The following is a 19,113-nucleotide window of genomic DNA, read 5'->3' on the forward strand; positions in this document are numbered from 1 at the left end:
TACATGTTACCAACATACGGGAAGCGTAAGAGTGGACACATTCAAGTATCGTCTTTTCAAAGCTTTACACACTTACAGCATTCGTATAGATATAAGAAAATGTTGGGAAAAAAGAAGTGAAACTATATATACCGTCCTATTTCGTGTTTATGGTATATTTTCGTGGACACTTGGATGCCAGAAAGCTGGAAGTGATATTCCCTTGTGTATATAAGTGTCTCTTCACTGTATTATCTTGCCAGATCTTTGATATTTTTATATTTATATCCCCAACAACCCCGGGAAGTTGGCCCTTTGACGAAATACATTACACCGGGATACAAAGATCCCAAAATTTCCATATTTATATAAAAATTTCATAGTGCCTTTGAGATTGAACCAAATAATGAAAAGGCAACGCTCGAATAAATATCGATTCGAATTTTTTCATGAGATTTGCTCTTTTAACGATAAAAAAACTCCTTAAAATTTATTCTTCTCATGACGATGTTTTTGTTTACGAAATCAGGATCGTATCATATTTCTCGTTTGCTACTTGAAAGTGACGAAGGTGCTTAGGAGTATAGTGGAGAAACTCAAGTTTATATTCCCCTTTTGTAGTGTTGTTTGCCTCCCCAGAGTCTCGTGCCGCGTTAAACTGCCGCGGACACTTTGGACCGTTTTTTTCTCCTTCTCGCGTTTGTTGTTTTATTTTTTCTTCACGAGCTGCAGCATACGCGAAACTCGAGAGATCCGCAGGATCCTCGTTTTCTCAGATACACACGTCGTTCACGCAAATTTAACGAGGCAATATCGTTTCAACGACGATTCTCGAAAACGTCCTCGTATATTCTCGTGTATTTTAACCTCCAGGGGGTAGAAAAATAACCTTCTACAACCTACCAACTTCTTTTACAGTATGATTTTATAAGTGTTTCTTTTTTGGAGTTATAAATCGTATGGAAACGAGACGAATTCATATCACCAAGAGCTTGTTTTCTTCTTTGCTCCATTTTGCACCGGATTCGATTGTGTAACAATACCTTTTTCCGACAGAAGATAATTTCTCACGAAACATAACAATTAAAAGGAGAACAGTGGTGAAAAAGTTGTTCTTTCGTTAGTTTAATTGGCGAAAAACTATGTTTTTGTACAAATTCTCATATACGACGATGGATCGGTATTTCAACGCCAGGCACAAATGTACCTGGGCCTGTGTTAAATGTTATATACCGTCCTTTGTGTACACGGTGTGTAAGAGGGGGTTGTATTTTCGATCGTCTCTATAGAGAGGTAAAAAGACAAAAAGAAAGGGAGTGAGAGAGTTCAATCCCATGCGCCATGTTCAAAGGTCCATTACGAAAATGGCCATTAAAATAAATTACTCTCATTGCGCGCGCTCACCTATGCTTGCCCTCTTTCTCTCGCTCTCTCTATATCTCTCAGCATTCTTCTTCGTCGTGCACTCTTTCTCTCTTCGCTTCGGCATCTCTCCCTTTTGGTAAATACAAACACGCCCAAAATAGATCGAATATTCCTGCAATTTTTGCACCGAGCCAGAGAGAGAGAGAGAGGAAGGGGAGGATACATACACAAAGAGTATTTCAGTTTGAAATCGCCCAACTATATACAGTCAGTAAATATCCGCGAATAACCCGTAAATAGATTTAGCAACGCGAATCAATTTACGGAAATAATGGTCCTACGAGTACCCAACACTTTTTACCTATTTGCAAACCCGAGCCACTAACAAACGCTGTGTAAATTGAAGCTCATTTCTAACGCGGAGAAGGCACAAAGAAGAAACGAATATAAATTCGAAATTCTTCGATCGTGAAGCATCAAATGGGAAAACGGCGATAATGATGGAGAGCTGTACAGTTGTTGATCGAATAAAATTCATTAAAAACCTTTCTTCAACAACAACTGTTCCCCATCAAATCAAATTCGAAGGAATATATCAGCTGACCTATTTTCAATAGTGAAATTTCAACAGAATTATATAACAAAAGAAAACGCAGTTATTGAATTGCCGCTTTTATCGCATATTTACACGAGACCCATACTCGTTCGAATATAAATAACAATTATTACAAGTTTTTCATGAATCCCTGCACAAAATAAACAACTGTTTCCACCGATGAGTTAAATACAGGAGGATTTGCAGGCTTCCAAAAAAAATATCATATCTCACGGACTGGTGAATATTATAGTGCCTCGGGAATAGTAAACCGTTACACTATTTGTCTTTCATTGTATGCTGAAAATACACAAAAATACACATTGTCCGTTTGTCCCTCGTTTATTCCCTTTTAATCTGTCCGCGGAGTTGATTTTGTTAAAAACGAACGCTGAGAAATAAGAAAAACAGAGGAGAAACGTATGGATATAAAAATATTAATTCTTACCGGACGTCACTCGTGTTTTGTTTTTGTCCCATCGTTTCGTCCTTTCATTTCATAATTTATTATTTGAATAAAAACTCGTGTATAAAGAGAAAGAAAAAAGGGGGAATGGAAATTCATCTCCAATATAATTTGATCCAACGTTCACGACGACAAAGTTTAATATTTGTTCAAAAAAAAAAAAAAAACGATGATCGAAATGTTTAATATAGAAATTTGACGCGTGGTGAAACGTACGCTGACTATTTCGCTCTTCGTAATGTTCACTCTGAATTACAAAAGTTTCCTCTTTTTAGCGTGTTTTTCGTTACATTTTTTCAATCGGATTTCCAGTTTGATATGAAGAAAGAGAGCGGTGCAGCAAAACTATTACACACCCCCGAAAACATTTTACGTTTTTTCAATGTGTTGCACCGAAATTCTTTATACGCGAATGCAATGACGAGTATTTATTCGTTTGACAATACAGTAAAAAATACGAGAATTTTTACTATTTTTTCGTTCCTCCCTCATGTTTAGAACTTTCCTATGGAAAAGTTTGCCATTTGTAGGTTGGAAAAATTTCTCGAATGTACCGTCAAAAGCGATTCGTAATCAGTGTCGCCTTTCCGATCGAGAGAAACACGCGCGGTGACATACAAAAGTTCGAAATGAAAACCATTCACATTACCATATTCGGAATTTCAACGAATATGTATTTTTATCTGAGATTAAATTTGTAGAATCATTAAAAGCTCTATCCGATCGTTAAAAAATAATGATGAATCCGTCGAATTACCCTGAGTGTTAGAAAATTATTAAAAACTAATTGAATTCTCGTAATTACTTCTTCCCCTAAAGAAAAACAGAACTCATCGCCAAAACTCTAAAGTTGATGTAAAAAACTGGAAATTTCAAGTTTTTTGTAAGCACAATTTTATTGATATTTTTGTGTATCGTTAAAGGGTCCGGTCGGAGAAGTTGGCGGCGTGAGGCTGCCTTTACAGTCGTTGCATGGATACGGATCGGTGTTCATGTACTCGGCCTCGACGAGTCCCGGAAGTGGTGGTAGTCAGGGCGGCGGAGGCGGGGGTGAAGTCACTCTTCGCCTCCGCGAACCCGAAGACATACCGGAAGAAGTTTTGGCGCGTCTCGAAGACACGGCAACGCTCTCGATATCCTTGCAAGGAGACGCTGTACTGAGGCTCGGCACGGCTGGTTCTGGTAAGTCGCAATTCCCATATTCAAGTGCTTCCTCATTTTTGCAACGATCGTTTTTTCAAAACCAACACACGCGATGAAAATTTTGGCGCGTCATCATTTTCAAATAATCCACAAACATGTTCAGACATTTTATTGAAAAAATCCAAAGCGTGAATTTCTGATGAAGATCCGAAGGTTTAGCTTTTTTATTTTCCTCAGTACGTATAATTTTCCGTCCGTACTTTTCATTTTCTAAAAACGTCGATTCAGCTAAATTGTTTTCGATACGAGAAATGAGTGTCGATTGAATTGGGGAATTTAATGTCCAAGATATTTTTTGCTTTCCGTACATGTCACGATGCGAGTCGAGACCTTGAACCAACTTTTTGGAACTGTAACCAACGAGAATCGTCCATTAGAGAATTTTCGAAATTTCAGTGATATATCGTAACCATAAAAAATAGTACGGACATGAAATAAAGTTTCTCGGTCCATAAATACCCGGATTATTCTAGTGGACAGCGGCAGCCCCGAGTGAGACAGGGAGGGGCGGGGGAGAGGGGGGGGGAGGAGGAAAGGTTATCCTCACTCCGACCGATTCGCAGAATTTATGATAATGGGGATGATCCCTCGTATTTTTAAGGATAGCTATTAATTAACGCCCTTTCGAAGCGCGTTCAAGGACACAACGACATTGGAAACTTAACTGTGAAAGTGGTGTAAAAGGAGAGGGAAGAAGGAGAAGGAGAAGAAGAGTCGTGGATCAGCAGATTAGATGAGATTCACTTGGGATGCTGCGTACACGAAACTTCACTTTCTCTCTCTCTCTCTCTCTCTCTCTCTCTCTCTCTTTTCATCCTGTTTTTGCTATCTGTGCCCTAAAACACGGGCGTTAATCCCTCCCGGATTTTCTCTACCATTAGGCCAGCCTTGATAAATTCTATTTTTTTCTCTTTCTACTTTATTTCGTCCCCGAAAAAATCCAAACAAAATAGCGATAGAAGACGTTTGGGTAATCCCGATGCTCGTTTGTCGGGGCTGCTTTGCTGCGAAACGTGTGCAATTATTCAGCGAATATTTAGGTTCCAATGTTTTTTATACGTATAAATAAAAAATATATTTTCCACCCCTGAAAATCGACTCGTCGTTCTTCTCGGAGGTCTTGGAGTCTGCCTTTTTTGGCATTAAAGTCACAGTGTTAATGAAAATCTTCGCCAGCATTTGCCAAGTTCTGCAAACAGTGTTGATCCAAAAAATGCTCATTCCGAGCGAATGGAATGTTTATCTTTGGAATATTTTGCTTGCTCGACACAGAAGAGACTTTTGGGATGAGCCCAAGCCGCGAAGACGAACGCATACAAAATCTAATGGAAACATATATTTTTATATAAATGTGGATTTCGAAAGATTCGCAAAGGCATTTAGCATATCTCGGGGTTTGAATCTGCACGCCTGGTCTGGCCTGATTCGGCACAGCTTTGTTACGGAATCGCGAGAGACTAGGGGATATACATATCTTTCCGGACGATTTGTCAAGTCGCAGCAGCGGAGGAGGAAAGCCGCTTGTGTCTAGGCGTCTATGCGCCATGTTTCTCTCGCTTGGATAGCGTCGTAGATTCTCCATAAATCCAGGATTTTCATAAGTTTTACGGGTCTTAACCTTCTTCTCATTCTTTTTCGCCGTCTCGTGCTATACGTGCGCCGCCACCGTTCGCTATGCAGACTCCAGAAGTCGAGCTTTGAATGAGCCCACACGTTGCTTCGACCCTTTCCTCCATCCGTTGTCGTTTCGTTTGGCAAATAAAAATTGGCAGCCAGGCATCCCCCTTGTGCGATCGCTGCAGACCCCCGATTCACAGAAACAGCCCTTACAGCGATGTAACTGAACGCGTTGGCGTGTCTGCGCCCAACTCAAGTTGAATCCCCGGCACAACAGCATCTCGTAATGATGTAATGCTGCGGAGTAACGAGGCAGCTGCCAATGACGTTCCACGCATGAGACCTCCGGGCGTTAGACGCTCCGCATTGCAGCGTCCGATTGTTAACCAGCCGACGTTTCCTTCGTGGAGGTTCTAGGAGCGTTGCAGATCTATATTTCGCAGCTCGTCTGCTTGGCCAGAAGTATTCGGAAGGTTTCCAAGGGATGAGTGACACGTGAAGGCTACCGCTCCAGCACTCGCTTTTCGTGTGAATGGAATGCCATTAAATTTGACCGAACTCGAGGCTGGGTTGGAAGACGGTTATCCACTCCGGACGCGTTCCCAATGCTCGTTTAAGCGACTTCCAAGATCACGTCAGTTAACGTAGCTCCGTTTTGTCTGTCACGGTGGTGGTTTTTGTTGAAAAGAAAAAATATACATGGCCGAGCAACATACAGACGAGATTTAACTTAGTTCGTAGTAGATAAACTGAGGTGGTAGGCAAAGATTCATCAGCGTGGAGAAACTCTCCTCCTCAGGAACGTCCCCTCGGGCTGCTTCAACTCCAAATTACTGGCTCTTGCACGATCGCCCGAGCATGCAAGGGCTACACAGACACGAGACAAACCAGCTTTGGATACATAGTTATAGTATTCTTATCATGGCGATTGATTAAGAGGGTCTCTTCGCATCTTACTTGCCTGAGGAAACCGAGCCAGTACTGTATCAGTGCCTGAGAGAGACGGAGGGCGTTTCTATCCTGCCAACTCCGGACGTTCTGCAATTGTCCTCCGGCTATTCCTCCACGATTTTCCTCAATGATGAAACGAACAACTCCTCCGTTCTCGAGTACCACTTAGCTTCGTACTTTCTCAACTTGTTATATCGAATCTCTGGTATCGTCCGGGACATCGAATTACGCTTTCATTCGATACTTTCGTTTCAAAGTTTCTTTGATATCGAGCATCCTGGGGTCGTTAATTTTATGGCTGTGCTACGGTTCATCCAAATCCCGAAGCAGTTGCTGAGTTATTGAGATAACTAGACAAAGATCTGTAAATTTTCAACGTCCTCAGCCATTCTATTCGCAGTGGCTCCTAATTAACAATGCGCGGTTCTATTTTCGAATTTGACACCCGTCATCTCTCTTACATTTTCTCTATGTCTACCACGTTTCCGTGCCGAATAAAGACCTTGGCTGACAATTGATTAAGAGACTCTTATGTTCGTGACATCGCAATTGCTCGCTCTCACAGGTACACGGTATTAGAGAAAAGAAAGAGAGGAACCAGGATGAAAATACTTCAGCTACTTCAAACGTCACCTTTTCGCCTTGAGGGACTTGGAATGGCGACAACGTTTGAGTGCACTAGGGTAGGTGTGAGAACTATGAGGCAAAGAGCAAAGGCGTTACAAGGGTCTTTTCTATCCCCCCCCCCCCCCCATCCCTCTGTCTCCCGTTCTCTTTCTCGTCCTTTCGTCAGTTTTCTCGACACGCGTGGATGCCAGCTTCAGCTTTCCAAAGGTAGTTATGGCAGAAGGGTTTTCCAGAAATTCAACTTGAAGGATTCGGTACATTTTTTTTCTTAGCAAAAACCTCTGCCTTTCCTCCTTCCATTGCTCCGTGCTGGCCGACGCGAAGTGGAAAAACGTCAATGTGACGTTCACACCGGTAAAGAAAGTTGCGGTAACATAGAATGAAAACATTAGGAAGCTTCGGCGATGAGGTCTTTTGCCATTTTGCCACACCATTGAACATCTTTCATCGTTTGAACGATTGAAAAAAACTATCGCCTTCTCGTCTCACTCTCGCAGCCTCCATCCCACTTTAACTCTTGGCAAGCGTAGTAATTAAATTTAATTGGAAACGCTTATTTCCGACTGTCGACCTCGTTAAGGTCGAACGAAAATGAGGATGGAGGCCTGTGAATGTGTAACCGATTCATACCGTTTGCTCGTAGCCTTCCCTCTGCACCCATCGATGACACGTTATCTCGTCGCGCTTCGTTAAACGATCATTTCAACCTTTATTTCGTTGGTACGAGAAATGAAAAAAAAAGGTGAAATGTCTACATTGACCGGTTAAATTGCGTGAATTTTATCGCAAATTGAGGTAAATAAATTCCGAGTTAAGTAAGCAGGCATGAGGAAATCCACTCGAGTTATTTTGCGAAGTTATCTCGGATTGGCTGCACCGACGAGAGGATTTATTGGTGTAATCTATTTTGCAACTTCTCAACTCTTTTTTATCAGGCCTTTAAAGACTTTTTGAGAAAATGTAAATTCCTACCCGGACCGTAATGAAAAAATTGGAAAGTATTTTTTGTATTTTTCACCCGGAAATTTGGGAAAAAATCAATGTTTTACTGTGCTTTCTTTCAAATTTTGGCGAATAGTGAATTCCTCCCGTTCCCGAAGTATCTGAGCGCTTCGTCACGGACACAGTCGCCCGGTTATCTCGATTTCAAAGGTCTGCCAAACAAACCCAAACAATTTTGAACGGGCGGTGGAATATTTCAAATTTTTCAATGTAAAAAACTCTCTGGAGTTTTATCATGTGCAGAATCAATAAAGTTTCTGTAGAAGATACTATCAAAATTGGATTTTTTTCCTCGAATTATTATTCCGAAAAAGGACGAGACTCTCGCAGTGGCGACGTAAAAAAAACGCATTCCCTTTGAGGTTCAATCATTGTCGACGATGTATTATTTTGTGTATTCTGTATTGATACCCATTGAAAGGATGGTCGCGGAGTAAATCCATTATTCACTCTCTTGCAGAGCCCTATTGATATGAAATTGATTTTGGTTTCGGTCCAAACAGTTTGGACACCAAAAAAGTAAATAAGCGTGGAAAAAGCTGTTCAGAATGCGCGTTAGTGTTTGGGGAATAAAGAGGAATCAGGGGTTGGGGATTGTACGAAATTTCCAATTAAGCGTGCGTGACACAGAGGAACAAGCGGAACGATATTCATTAGCATACGCAAAAATGTAGAGAGCGTGTATACGCATCACGTATATGCTTGAAAACAGTGAAAAAGGATGAGAGAGAACAAAACGCTATGCAAATTAGCAACGGCCTATAACGGTTATGCTTGTTATACGGAATGAACGGTGCGGCAAAGCTTTCTCCCTCTTGATCTTCCTACCTCTCTCTTCCTCTCTGGTTTTGGCGATGCTCGTCATGTGAACGATGATGGCGTACGTAGGCACGCGCGGATCGTTCCATTCTTAACCGATAATTTCACGAGGCCGCAACGAAGCTTTGTTAAATTTACCGTGAACATTAATTTATCTATAAATAGATAGAAATATTGGAATAAATCGTTTATCGAGAAAAATAAAACATAAAAATCCCCTCTAGGGGGAAAAAAATTTGGACAAGTACATTGATGATCGCCCGTTTTCCCATTATACCACAAAAAAGATAAACGAAAATTCTCCGGAATGGAAATTATTTCGAACCGTGAAAAAAATTCAAATACATTACAATCTTATAGCTCCGGGAGAGCTCGCTTGAAACCGTGTTGAAAACCGATGCTCCATCCTCCTGATTTTATTCTGACGAAGAAATAACTAAATGTATTGAAAAAGTTTCAATCTAAGTTGCGTGCAGCACTAAAAGTTATGATATCGCTTCGAGGCCAAGTATTTATTGATTACTTGGAATATCAATTCCTACGGGACAACTCAGAAACTAAAATAAAAAAATTAACGTTATTTATACAAGTGAAATACCATTTAGTATTATTCTAAAGGACCAGCAACATAATAAATTTAAAAAGTCTTGTTCCAACTTATTTGGAGCGCTAAAATTGATGGTATCAATTGAAGGCCAAGTACTTATTAGTGATTCAGAATAAAATGTATTTATTGAGAATTTAGAAGATATTGGAATTCACTTACTGAAATTCGTTAACTGAATTTTTCAATTTTCACATTATGAAACGATGTTTGAATAGTAGCGGTTGAAAATACTGGTCCGCTTCAAGACGTTTCAACAAAATCACTAATGCAAACTGATTTACCAAGAAAATAGGGGCAAAATGGTGCAATTGATAACATATTTGTTGCTCAAAATAAATAACAAATTGAATAGTTGTTTTTTTTTTTTTTTGCACAGAAATAATGCACGCCTATGAACACAAAGGCACGTGCTTATTTTTTCTCCAGCTTTCACGGAATGTATATACAAAAAAGTCTCGCTTATTTGCAGTCTACACGGGGTTGGTGGTTCCAGTTTTTTCCTTCTTCCGCAGTTTCGCGTAATGTCCAAGCGAGCGGGTGGCAATACCGTAAACCGGAAATAAACTAAAGCCGCGGTACGCTATAAAAGTAGCCTAGCGACTGAGCTTCGGTCTTGTATATAACTGTACACGTATACGTACACACGTCTGTACATATAGATATAAAAATATATATATAATCTTGGTCGGAACTTGACAATAAGTCTGAAATATTCCGCTGCGTTTTATTTTTTTTCTACCCCTTTTCCCGGTCCCATGTATATGGGCTCTCTCGTGAAAAAAACTATTTCAGTCACTATATTTTTCTCTATTTTTCTGCGTGGGCAGAGAATACAGAAAAACTAAAAAAAAAAAAAACAATTGAATTTTTTGTTCGTCGACCATATAATAATGAGATGAAAAATTCGACTTGTTCTTCGTTTTGCAAATGTTTACTGTCAAATTTGCTGCTCTCTATGAAAAATGGAAGAAATTCTTTCTTTCCAATTCGAATTTCTTTTTTTTTTTAAAGAATCATTCTATCTGCGAGCGGGGTTAGAGGCTCGCAGTAATGGTCCATTCGACACGTAATGCCTTTCATTTATTTTCATATACGAGTAAGAAAGTGCGGGGGTGAATAAACACGTGTGCAAAAGCAACGTTGTAGATTCCTAGTCACGTTAATGATGTGCGACCGTGAGAACTGGAAAAACCACGCACGTTTCTCCGCGTCGGAGAATAATGGCTGCGAGCGAACTATAAATGCTCGAGATTTTACAACGGACGGAATTTTCCACGGTACACAGTGTCGAGTATACGCCTGGATACTGCGATAAAAAAGGAAAGAGAAAAGAGAAATTTGAGAATTAGAGGAAAGAAGCATAGTAATGAGAAGAATTGTGTAAAAGATCAGCAACGAAGTTGACGAAAAACGGAATACAGTCTGGCTATAAAGTAAAAAAGGCAGAATAGAATAACGCCCAAAACGAAAAAGATTTTGCGAAAGTGAGTTGGAAAGAAGGGAATGCAAAAGCAAAGACAAAATTAGGGCAGACGCAGGAGACAGAGGAGGAAAGGCAAAAGGGTGAATAGAGAAATGGGAGGAACGTAAGAGAGTTTGGCCAAAAAACTGGAGTGAAGATGGAAGAAAAAGGCCCCGGGAGCACACGTAACTTACACGAACAACGCGGGATTCTCATTCCAACGTCGAAAGCGAATATGCGAAAGTTCCGTGAAAACTTTTCGCCGAGAGCAATTCTCGTTATAACTTGGGACTGTGAGATGGAGGCCAGGCATGGGAACGAGTAAAGTAATATATATGCATATATCTATATATACGCCCGGATATATAGAACTATTTTTAAAAATGTACACAGACACAGCCGTGCACATATTTAAGAATTCACGTATATGGAGATTCGTAATAAAAAAAAATGTACGATAATAGGAGGCATACGTGTGCACATGTGGAAGTAGAATGACGAAGAATGAGCATGAAACAGGAGAGAAAAAAGGTTAAACTGTCGATCGCTGGGAGCATGCAAAACTTTTCTGCCTTTCATTCCGCCAATTCTTCGCCACATGTGCCCATGTCGATGTTTCGTATATATTTTTTGTACGTACTAGGTACTTTCATTTCTCCTACTTTCCCGAACCGAAGAACTCTAAACAGATACGTACTCGGTGAGAGAAAAAAATGAGATCGCATCGATGGAAAAAACGAAATAATTATAATGCCTCGAGAGAAGTGAGAAAGTAGGTCGATGTGATATTTTAAAATTATACATTTTCATTCCGTCGAATCGACCCTTATCGCCTTCCGATGATCTTGAAACCTCACGAAATTCTGTACTTATCCACCGGTTAAGGGGGTGCAGAAATCGTTGACGACACGTACGAACTTTCTGGATTTTCCGCAGTATGCCACGACGAAATTGTGCGAAAATACGTATTCGCGCACAGGCTCACTCTATATACAGCTTCGTTTTCAACGGTGTGAGTTCTCAGCCGCGAAATCTCCCCTATTATCCAAGCGTCACGTATTTAAGACTCGCTCGTAAGGGACACGTACGATCCACATCCCACAGCCTTCTGATGCTTTTTCCTCGTATATATTTAGACCTACGTGAGCGCGCGAGATTCCAGATAAACGGGAGCAGGGTGGAGGAAGGGTTGCGGCGTGGAGGTAAAAAAAATTGAACAATAAAAAGAAAGTACGATCGGAATCGTTTCGGCTTAATCGAAATATTTATCTGATAATATGTTTTTTTTTACACAAATTGGATTGCGCACGTGATCCAATGAAAATTGCATTTCCACTAATCAAAATCTCGAAGCTTTTCGAGATATTTTAAAAACTGTAATCATCTTCGGAATTCAAGTGGCGGAGACACAGGCGAGGAATGCAAGTTATTCATTATGTAAGGAAAGTAAGAGGAACAAATGAAAAGTAAATGAGAAGCGAGGCAAGAAAATTTCTGCTAGAAGACACTCTTCCGGTGTGTATTCTCCACTGACTTATCGCGCGGGTTCATTCCTCACTTGAAGCATCAAGGGATGTAAAAAATTGCAGGAAACAAAATGAGAAAAAACATGCTACGAATGAGCAAGAAAAAAATGATGGACAGGGAGGGGGAGAAAGAAATTGTAAGAATTTCTCAACAGAACGTATACGGCCGTATTATAAACTTTTTTATAATATACTTCGCGCGCAATGTGAATGCTATTCAGTGAGAGACTTTGTAATTAATTTGGAGTTTCGCAATATAATGCTCTTCCTCTCTCTTTTTGTGGTTATCTACCCGTCGCTCGTTTCTTTGTCGTCGAGAAGGAGGGAGAAAAAAATTGCACACGAATATTGTACACGCGTATACGTCTAGAGCATATTACAATTCTCTTCTGCTCTGGTTGCTTCGTCCCTTTGGAGTACGCGAGTCTCGGCGAAAGGAGATGGCGTTTTGTCGAGCAAGAAAATATCTCTCAGCGACTGGAGACGCTTCGAGTTTGTTTAATTGTCTCAAACGGTTGACGACACGAGTATTCGAATGCCTATATGATTCATTCTTTATTAATGAAACTTTTCGTGCGATACCAACTAGTCAATAGTTGAGAGGCAAGAATTCGTTTGTTGGAGAAAAAAAAGAGAATAAATAATCCAGTAATTTTCGTCAGAGCTTAAAAGTATCTTCACAACTTCTTGTTGTCATTTGACGTGGTTGAATTTCATGAATGTTTTGGAGCCTTGGATCCGTTGAATGAATAGCATTGAAATGGATAACGTCGAAAATGGAATAAAGCAAATAAGGTCGACGACGTCACGGTGGCAAACGTGGGAATACTCGATCACCAAAATCGTCATGAATTCACCATGATTTAAGGGATGCATCTAGCCAAAAGTGAGTGAGTGCAAAAGAGGGCGGAGCGAGGAAGCGGGAAATAAAGATAGAGAAAGGGCGGAAAAGAGAGACAGAGACAAAGACGAATAGAGCATTACACAGCCAGGAAGAGAAGAGAGAGAGAGAGAAAGGAAAACAAGCAGGCTTGGAGCTCAGGAAATAATTAACGAAATGCATCGTTGGCCCGTTCGCCATAAATCGGGGTGTTTTCCGAACAGTCGTCGGTCTGTGCCGTTGGCACGAAGCACCACCGAGCGTTTCGATGCGATGTGGCGAGAACAGGAGTTGAATTCATAATATCACAGCAGAGCTGCAGAGATCGAGAGAGAAATTGAGAGACAATAGTGCAGGGAGGAAAGAGACAGGACGACCAGGATTGATTGGGGCACGAGAGAGAAGAAGGAAGAGCGTGTGCGTGAGAGAGAGAGAGAGAGAGAGAGAGAAGAGCTACAAAGCAACGAGATGAGGGCATGCACACTTCAATAAAATTTGCAAATGAATGCACACACGTGTGACTCTAGAGGTTATCTGGATATCCATATACACGTAGATAGTGAAACACATGCGAAGTTTCGTAATACAGAGTGAGAATATATGGTCCAGAGATGGTGAGAGTTGCGAAGAGAGATGGGAATAGAAAGTATAAGGGAGGGAGAGATGCAGGACTGAGCCGTGGCTCCAGCCACGTATTACGCTGTCATACCAAAATTATTGCGATACTCCAGGGAATAAGGGAGACAAAGAGAAGCTCGAAGGGAAGGGGCGGGAGGATTTTTGGTAGGAAGGAGATGCATCGAGGTAGAAAAGAGAGCAAAAAGAGGAGGCGTGATGAAGAGCAGGGAGGCGATATGGAAGGAGCAGAAGGAGTGGGAAGAAAAGAAGTATAGTGGAGGAGAGAAAACGAAGAGGAGAGAGTTGGATAGACAATGGAGAACTGAAAAAAGGAAAAGGGAGGACGAGTAGAGCATAGAGGAGCGAAGGAGAATGAAACTGGGAGTGCATAAGAGAGGCAGAATGAAGAACTGAGCGAGAAAACGTGCGAGATAGCATGGGGAGTAGGTCGCGAATGAGCTGGAGTCAAGAGAAGGGGAAGGAAAGCGGTCGTGGATGCTCGGGTGTGCCCAGCCACAGACGAAAGTACGTAAATTATGTACGCCGTTTGACTTCATGCCAGCTACACCGCACTACTAGCCTTCTCCACCCCTTCGGCTCCCTTTCCGCCACGCGAATAACCGGTAACCAGCCCTTCCGCGAGCTCGCTCGCGCGACCCACTGAGAATAAATTTTCATGGTGAGAGATGCATCGCTTCCACATTCTCGCCCCTCCCCCCTTGCAAACCACCACGGTGCAAGTTCCCTTTCGCCGTCGCGGCGTTCCTACACCCCTCGAGCATATGAGCGTACCATCAGCCCCTTTAAACTCACTCCTCTTTCGATTATAGTCCACATCTCCTCCCAAACCTCTCTTACAAGCTAACGGCCTGGGTTTCCCTCCAGTTTTCCACTCCTCGATCCTTCTGTATCGAATTCCATGAGGAAAATCGTGGATTCGGTGCGCAATTTTGTGGCAACCAGATTCTCTCTGACTGCTTTTTGCAGCTTTACGACTCACATTATATCATTCCGCAGTTCATGCGGGAAGAAGAAAAAACAGCCCCGTTGATGCGCAGGGAAATCCCCCCTGCCGATTACGCGCTTCCTACCTCGATGTCTGGCGAAAATAATAAAGTGCGCTCTTCCTAGATCAACTTTTTGCGGGAACATCTTCGTGTACAATGTATCATGGACCGTCCTGCGTCCGAGGGCTATTGATAGAAAACTCCCCCGTTTCTTTGGTCGTCCACGGAAAATTCATGGACCAGAACTCGGTCATACACATAATATAACATCTCACACCCGTGCATACGTGCGTACATGTATACATAAAAATCACACGAAAGAGAGCTTGTTAGAGATCTTTCGCCGTCTTTTACCTTCTTCCTCTTCCATGAACGACCGAGCCATTATCGCGAAAAAGCTTCTTTTTTCCACCTAACGGAAGAAACTTTTTAACGAAACATTTATCTCTCGTGCCTCTCTCGCTCGGGCGAAACGAAAAATAATGGTTTTCATCCCCTGCTTGGAGGGGAGAGGTTGAAAGCTTTACGAGCTTTTTATCGTTATAGAACGCGTTCGACGTGGATGCGATTGGGTGCTGAGAACGGTCATTGTCGCATTCGTTTTGTAATGAATTATCAACGTTTTTATTTTTTTCAATGTACCGCCAAATTCATTGCAGTGATTTTTTTATTTTTCAACGATTATAAAAAAAAAAAAAAATGTGAATAAAAAACTTTAATTTGCATGTAACGATGAACGATAGACCAGGAAAATTGACAATACGAAAAAAATGACTGAGCATGCTTAGTTGTGACGTAACTTGAGTCTATAAACAGCTCAATACCGATGGAAGCAGTTCGAAGCTTATACGCGGGACCATAAATAACATTAAATTACAATTAAAGCAACAGAACCGTAAGCCGTTGGAGGGGAACACCCACTGACGTATTTCACCCTTCTTCCCCTTCTTGCCCTTCTGTAACCTTCAACAGACGTGCTTTGTTCGAAAGTTTCAGTTCCTTCGGGTAAGCCGATTCCAAGAGTTGGTAGCCGCAGCTCTCTTTCTCTCTATTACTTCCCTCTCTCACTATTTCTCTCTGGTCTTCGTGTATTGCAAAGTCATCTGTATATATTTATATATAAAGTACAATTTTCAACATATACATATATGCACGATATCGGTGCACTGGGAATTGGCAAGCCAAGAGGGATCGAGAGAAGCCTTTCTCAGTTTGAGAGATAGACGAGGAGAATGGATAGAGAAAACGGTATTATATATACATACGTATGTGGGATGTAGTTTGTGGATTTTCCGGAACAATTCCCCATTGAATTCCCGAGATAACGATACACGATACGTCCCCCAAACAATACATCAATTTCAAAAGGATCGTGAATTTTTTAAATTTCATTCACCACAAATAAACGGTAATATAACAATGAATTAAAATTAAATGAAGTCTCAATAGCTAATAAATTAATTGATGCTAATTAGGACGTGTAATCCTGATGAAAGAGGCAAATAGAATAAACTAAAGGGAGCCAATAGAATATGGATTTTTATACGAAATATCGAAATACAAGTAGTTCTTCTGCCATTAAAGGACAAAGGAAAGCGTAATAATGATGATTTTTCATAATTTTCGCAGATTTCGATACTCAGAGACATACATTTTCCTCATTTCTTCATTATTATTATTGCTACGGTGGTCGTTAGTGTTCGAGATTTTTGTGGAGCATTAACTATGAAAAATCTCAGGAAGAATAATGGCACGTTCGCGTTAGTAGGACGGCAAAGTGCCTCGCAACCGATAAGTTTAATCCAAAAATAACGAGCCGTCGTAAGCCTCTCGACCCTTCGCGAGGATTTCACTTTTCCCTGTCTCTCATCCGTTCTCCGATCCTGTAAACATCACACGTCTATATATACGTATACGCGCACGTACAAATTTCCCGTGTATTTTCTCTCTGCACAACAGATCCAGACTGACGTTCCAGAATTCCCAGAGAAAAAATGCTGAGCTGCAACTCGACTTGCACATCCATTTTCAATTAATTCCACTTTTTTTAACTAATTTCGTTCTCCACCGCCGTTCATGCAATTGAAAAATAACTTATTGGAAATAACATAAATCAGGTAATTGCTGTGTGTTGCATTTCTCAATATATTTTTTCTCTCGTTGCCATTCGCGTTTAGAAATGCAAAAAATAATTGAGAACATCCGAAACATGACTCACTCCTGAATGAAATTTGAATTATCGAATGCCGAATATCAATTTGTTTTGGTGAACAAATTATTAAAACCAAAAATGACGTTCTTGTAGTCTTTCCAGATTCATTTGAAATGGTTCAACGTTCAGTACTCCGTTATCGCAACTTAGAATCTTTTTTACATAAATAACAATTGATGAAAAAATAGGTCCATCGAATTTGTTTTATTTACCGCGTTTATAATTATAATGAAAACTCTAATACATTTAATATCAGGAATGATATCCTTTATTTGTGGTACAATGATAACGTGGCGCGGGGGCTTCAGAGTTGCTCGGGAAATAAACAATGAGAATCGTTTGCAGAGTGAGGAATTCTCTTGGTGAATAAATCCCTCCAGTTTCCCGGTTTCTCGTGGCTGGTTACGTTTTCATGAAGAAACTTGTGATATCCAGGTATTCGTGTGTTCGTATCGTTCAGCGAAACTGTTCTAACGAGATACATATACGTAGATAGAAGCGCCCACAGAGCAGGAGATTGGTGCGAGGAGTGACCGTTGATAAAAGGAGAGAAAACGGTGGGACAGTGGATACGCAATAGGGGTTAGGGGAAGGAGGAGGAATTGTTTCCCCCGTTGGTTGTATCATCATCATGATCATCATCACCGTCCACGTAACGATGTTTCGTACACCCCGTTCGAATTCCCTCGTGAGAGAGGAAGAGAAGCTTCTCTCCAGGCTACGACGACGACGTTTCCCGTATTTACTGAAGCGTCTCTCCTTTCAAGAGAGAGGATATACCAATGTCAGCACTATTCACCAGTTTCCTCGAGTTTATCTCGCACATACTCGCGCGTTAAACCAGACGGAAATATCCACAGTAGATTCGACGCGAGACAAACCCCATGAAAATCTAAACACGTGAAACTACTTTTGACGACTTTGCTTAACAACTGCGAATACAAATTCATTCGTTTTGATCCGAGTCATAAATAATCTTACAAGTATCAATACCGCATTGAAAAACAAAAGTACCTACGTCCCGGTGATTGGAGAATTGTTTTTTCTACCGAATGATCGGTTCGTTTTGATAAAATATTCAAAAAAAAATTTCTTCTACATGCAAAGTTATTGGATTGGTTTAGTTGATAATTAGATGGTGCAGCCTCGAACGGAGACACTTCGGAAAGAATGGCGACTATATTGTCAAATGGATGTGAACGGAAGTAGGTGACCAAGCTGGAAGGATAGAGTGTTCCTATTTCTCTACGCATTATTACATACATCATTGTACGGTCAGATACTTCATTTTTGCAACCGAACTTTTTAGTTGGGGTAGTAAGTCCCAGGTCGCGACGATCTTGATCCGTACTACTATCACGACGCGCAGATACTCGCAATAGTGTTTTTTCGTTTTTTAAATAAAGAATCGACAATTCATCAATTGATGAACGGCGGTAATTTTTATTGATAGAAAGAATTGGTGAGTTAGAAATCTGCAGTATGTTACAATCAGACTTGTGCGGAATCAACCTCGATTCAGGACTCAATTGTCGTGTCGAGGATGTCCGTCTGTTTTGAGACTCAATTTTTAACTGACTCCCTCTTGCCCAGAAAACAAGTGCTTCAGCCGAAGGAGGGGGAATTATGCAAAGTTTAAACATGTTTTAGCAAAAAATGTGAAGAAAGCACGGTCCTCCAAGTGGAGGTACGTAGCAAATTCATATTTCTTAAGATTTAGGAGAATACAAGACAAAAAAAGAGTAATTTTATGAGCCATGCATGTGGTCGCCACGCAGTGGACAGGCCCCATCCGTCGCTCACTCGAACCGAAGATCGATTCTTTGACCTGAGCCAGCGCATCCGGGGATGACACTCGAAAACTAATAATGAAAATCTTAGTTTTACGAAAGTCTATTGAGCGTGTGACACGCAACAATTATATATACGGATTCACGTATCCGAGCATTCAACGACCTTCCTCTTGGACAAATCGAGAGTTCGATCAAATGCAATGAGAATTCATGAAGCATCAAGCTCTGTATAATAGATTATTGACACGAGGCGAACATCCTTGCTGTACGTCAGTCGATTTCCAATCAATTGGTTATTGTTGTTGAATCAATCGATTGATGCGTCGCGTCGAATAACCTTGGATAACATTCAATCATTGTAAATGCACATACAAATAGACTCAA

General features: G+C 41.0%; 1 protein-coding gene across 2 annotated transcripts in view; it reads left to right on the plus strand.

The window, feature by feature from the left end:
* Window positions 1-19,113, plus strand: part of LOC122412502 (uncharacterized) — a 217,189-nt gene that overhangs the window by 75,991 nt on the left and 122,085 nt on the right. For both annotated transcript variants that reach the window (XM_043422064.1, XM_043422065.1), the window contains exon 3: window positions 3,329-3,587. In XM_043422064.1, the coding sequence (XP_043277999.1) occupies window positions 3,329-3,587 (259 nt within the window). The remainder of the gene's footprint in view (window positions 1-3,328; window positions 3,588-19,113) is intronic.

The sequence above is a fragment of the Venturia canescens genome, chromosome 6 (genome assembly GCF_019457755.1).
Source record: "Venturia canescens isolate UGA chromosome 6, ASM1945775v1, whole genome shotgun sequence".
Classification (NCBI taxonomy): Eukaryota; Metazoa; Arthropoda; class Insecta; order Hymenoptera; family Ichneumonidae; genus Venturia; species Venturia canescens.